The sequence below is a fragment of the Egretta garzetta genome, unplaced genomic scaffold (assembly GCF_000687185.1).
Source record: "Egretta garzetta isolate BGI_Z169 unplaced genomic scaffold, ASM68718v1 scaffold261, whole genome shotgun sequence".
NCBI lineage: Eukaryota > Metazoa > Chordata > Aves > Pelecaniformes > Ardeidae > Egretta > Egretta garzetta.
Window position 1 is genome coordinate 117,773 of NW_009258481.1, and position 3,355 is coordinate 121,127.

The following is a 3,355-nucleotide window of genomic DNA, read 5'->3' on the forward strand; positions in this document are numbered from 1 at the left end:
ACACCAGGCCCGCTCCCGGGGGCTGGGGTACCCATGGGAGAGAAGGCTCCCACCCCGGACCAGCCTCTTCGGCAGGTCCAGCGGGTTTGGACACAGCTGGGACCCCACACCTGGGTGCCGGCCAGGGATTGCCGGGAGCGAGGGAGGGGAAACGCATGTGCTGGGCACCCCGGGCCCTTCCAGCACTGTTTTCTGTGGTGCTGTGACAGGGACATCGGCATCTGAGCAGCTCTAGAATCGAGAGCCGTGCTGGTCCGGCGGAGCCCATCCCGCAGCAGCCGTTCCCTACATCCGCTCCCCCGGCAGGCTGGGCTGGTCCAGCTCCCCCCAAGCCCCTCTGCCTGCTGACCGCAGAATTCCCTTCCGAGGAGAATTATTTCTCCCGGGACACACAGGGGTCCTTACGGGCACCTCAGCAAGTCCTCGCAGGGAGGAACTTGGACCCCTCAGCCACAACCAGGCCCTCCCAGGTGGGGACTCGATGCTGTCCCCCCGTCCCTGCCGCGGCCGCCCTTGCTCTCAGGGAGAGCCCGGGTCACCTCTGGCCACCGCCCGCGAAAGGCGTCCGTGCAGGCTGTGGGCACCCTAAGGGTTTGCTGCCCAACAGCTCCCTTGGGATGGGCACCTCCCAGGGCAACCCCTGCCCCTCTGATGGCTCCTGCAGAGACTCGGAGCCAAGAGGAACAGGAGGGCAGGAGCGATGCCCATGGTAGCTCTGCCCCAGCGTTTGACCCCCACCCAGTCCCGTCCCACCATTCCTCTCCTCCCCTTACCGGAGCTGTGCCGTGAGTGGGAGCCCTCCTGGGAAAAGCTGTCGCTGCCAACTGGGGAGCAGCCATCTATCAGCTGCTGCTGCCGCCGCTGCTCCTGCAGCTCCTCTTCCCTCTGCAGGTCGCTCTGGATCTCCTTCTCGATCAGCGCCGATGCCTGGCGCTTCCAGGTCCTCAGCCTGTACTGCTCCTCCTGGCCGTCCTCCCTCCTGCGCGGGGTCTGCGTCCCCATGGCGTCAACGAAGGAGACCTTGGGCTTCCAGAGGGAGACGTAGAAGTACTCTTTGGGCAGGACAGTCGTGCCGGTGGGGCTCGGGGTGGAGCTGGGAAGCCGTCCTTCCCAGGAATCCTCTCTCCCCCATTTGCTGCCACTGGCGGAAACGCGCTGGGACACCCAGGGCTGGTCCTGGCTCTTCTCGCTGGCGGCGAAGCGCGGATGGGACTCCTGGCAGCGCGTGGTGCTCACTGCGTAGCTGGGAAGGCTTCTCCCACCCCTGGTGTCTTCTGCAGGGCAGGGACCACGGCTCATGGGCTGCTCTGCCGCAAACTCATTAGCCCAGCTTCTCTGCTCGTCCGCCTTCCTCGTGGGGGTGGGCTTCTGCAGGGGGGCTTCCTCCTGCTCAAACACCCTCCTCCGCTCATCCAGCTCCTGCTGCGTCCCCCTGTCGTACGTCCCCGGCAGCCGCCCTTGCTTCTTCAGATCTTCCTCGCGCTTGGTTTCCTGCTCGATTTCCCTCTGGACGTAAAGGGAAGCGCGGCCTTTGCCCTTCCCTTTCCTGCCCGGGCTGGGGGGGGCATGCATGGAGAGGAGAGGCTTGGTCTGGATCTCTACCAGCTCGCTGCTGGAGGTCAGCCGCGGGATCCCCCTCTCCTTCCAGAGGTTCTCCTCCCTCTCCATGGCCATGCGGATCTCCCGCTCGATGGGCGTCTCGCTGCTGATCTTTGTCTCCTTGTCCAGGCCATTGCTGCCGGCGCTCAGCTCCACAAGGCCATTGCAGATGTTGTTCGATGCACCTCCACCACTGGTGTAGCCTGCACTGGCTTCATTAGACATCTTACCCAAGCCAGAGTCCAGGTCCTCTCTGGAAGATGCTTTAGTCAAGCTGGATGCTTTCCCAGTGGGATATGACCTTTCAGTATCAGCCCTTCTGGGAGCATAAGCCTCCTCCTCCACAGGCGTCTTGCAGGACACCCCTCTCGTAGCCTTCGCTGCCATCTCAGGACTATGCCACTCTTGCCTAGAGACTTTTGTCATCGACTCTGGCTTCGGGGACATGGCCTGTTGCCCTGGGCTGAAGAAAGAGCCCGGGCTGGTCTTCTCCAGCATCAGGAACTGCTGCCGAGCAGCGGAGAAGTTGATCTGCTCCGTGTCAATATTTTCGGGGTCAACAGACGTCGCTGCCCTCCCTGAGGAAGGCTTGTCAAAGCAAATGGCGAAGCTGGTGGTGGAGCTGCCCGCGGGCCTGCCTTCAGCCTGGCTGTTGGTGCCAGTGTGCGTGGAGCTCAGCTCATCCATGGAGCTCCACCTCTTGGCCACAGTGGAGCTCTTCCTCACCACCTGGCTCCGGATGATCTCCCTCCTCTCATCCTCAAGCTCCCTAGCTTTCTCGGGTGAGATGTTTGGTGGAGGGACCCTGTCCTCCTCCTGCTCATCCTCGTCATAAAGCTTCGAGGGTTTCCTCTCGCCTCTGTAAGCCCTGAGATCGTACAGGCTTCCCGACCTCACCACCTCCAGCTTGGACTCCCTGTCCGGGGACAGGGGCCAGACGCCTTTTCCACCATCCAGGAAATGCGAGGGTGACTTTGACCTCGTTCTCCAGCCATAGCCGTTTTCCACCCCCTGGTCATGTTGGGTGGAGGCAAACACATCATCGTCGTCGCTGTTGGTCCTCTGCTCTGCAAATGAGCTGGCTTGGGGAGCATCGTCACAGTCCTGCCCGTGCTGGGTCTGCGGGAGCTGGAAGATGAGGTGCCTGGTGACCCTGTCCATCTCCTGGGAAGAGTCAGCGTTCGACCCCCTGCCAACCTCGCCCTGCGCTGGGGACGCTGCTCAGCTTCGAGGTCACCTTTGGGCTCCCGGCTCACCCGAGGGCGAGGGGCAGGAGCTGGCTGGCCCTGCAAGCGGGAGGGGAGAGCGGCCGTTAAGAGCAGCAGCAGGAGCAGGGTCAGGGGCGCGTGGGTCCCTCTCCCAGCCCAGCACTGGTCCTAGCCTGGGTGGTGACCTGTGCCCAGGGGACAGACACTGGCACGAGCCGGCCGCAGGCCATCCGCTCCGTTCTCCCAGAAATGCCAGGTCTTGGGCAGAAGCAGCTGGAGCACAAAGCACCGTTCCCAAAGGGAACTGCCCCAAAGCTGGCATCCCCCCCGAGGGGAACCAGCAGCGCCGGGCCCACCTCTGCCTGGAATTTCTCCTTGTGCATTTGTGGGAAGGAGGCTCTCAACAGCCGGGCTATTGAAACAGCTGGGCTCATAAAAATGGTTTCATGGCTCATAAAAAGGAGGGGACTTTAACCCCTGTACGACGCCAAGCAGGGGTAAACTGTGCCAGCCTTGGTGTGGATCCTCCTGCGCTGCCGGAGCTGGAT

At 62.9% G+C, this 3,355-nt stretch overlaps 1 protein-coding gene across 1 annotated transcript in view; it reads right to left on the reverse strand.

Moving 5' to 3' along the window:
* LOC104130899 (mitotic spindle positioning) overlaps window positions 1-2,819 on the reverse strand; it is a gene marked incomplete at its 5' end in the record, with an annotated part of 4,889 nt that extends 2,070 nt beyond the window's left edge. The window contains one exon of the mRNA XM_035899535.1: window positions 589-2,819. Within this exon, the coding sequence (XP_035755428.1) occupies window positions 589-2,819 (2,231 nt within the window). The remainder of the gene's footprint in view (window positions 1-588) is intronic.
* Between the last annotated feature and the right edge of the window lie 536 nt (window positions 2,820-3,355).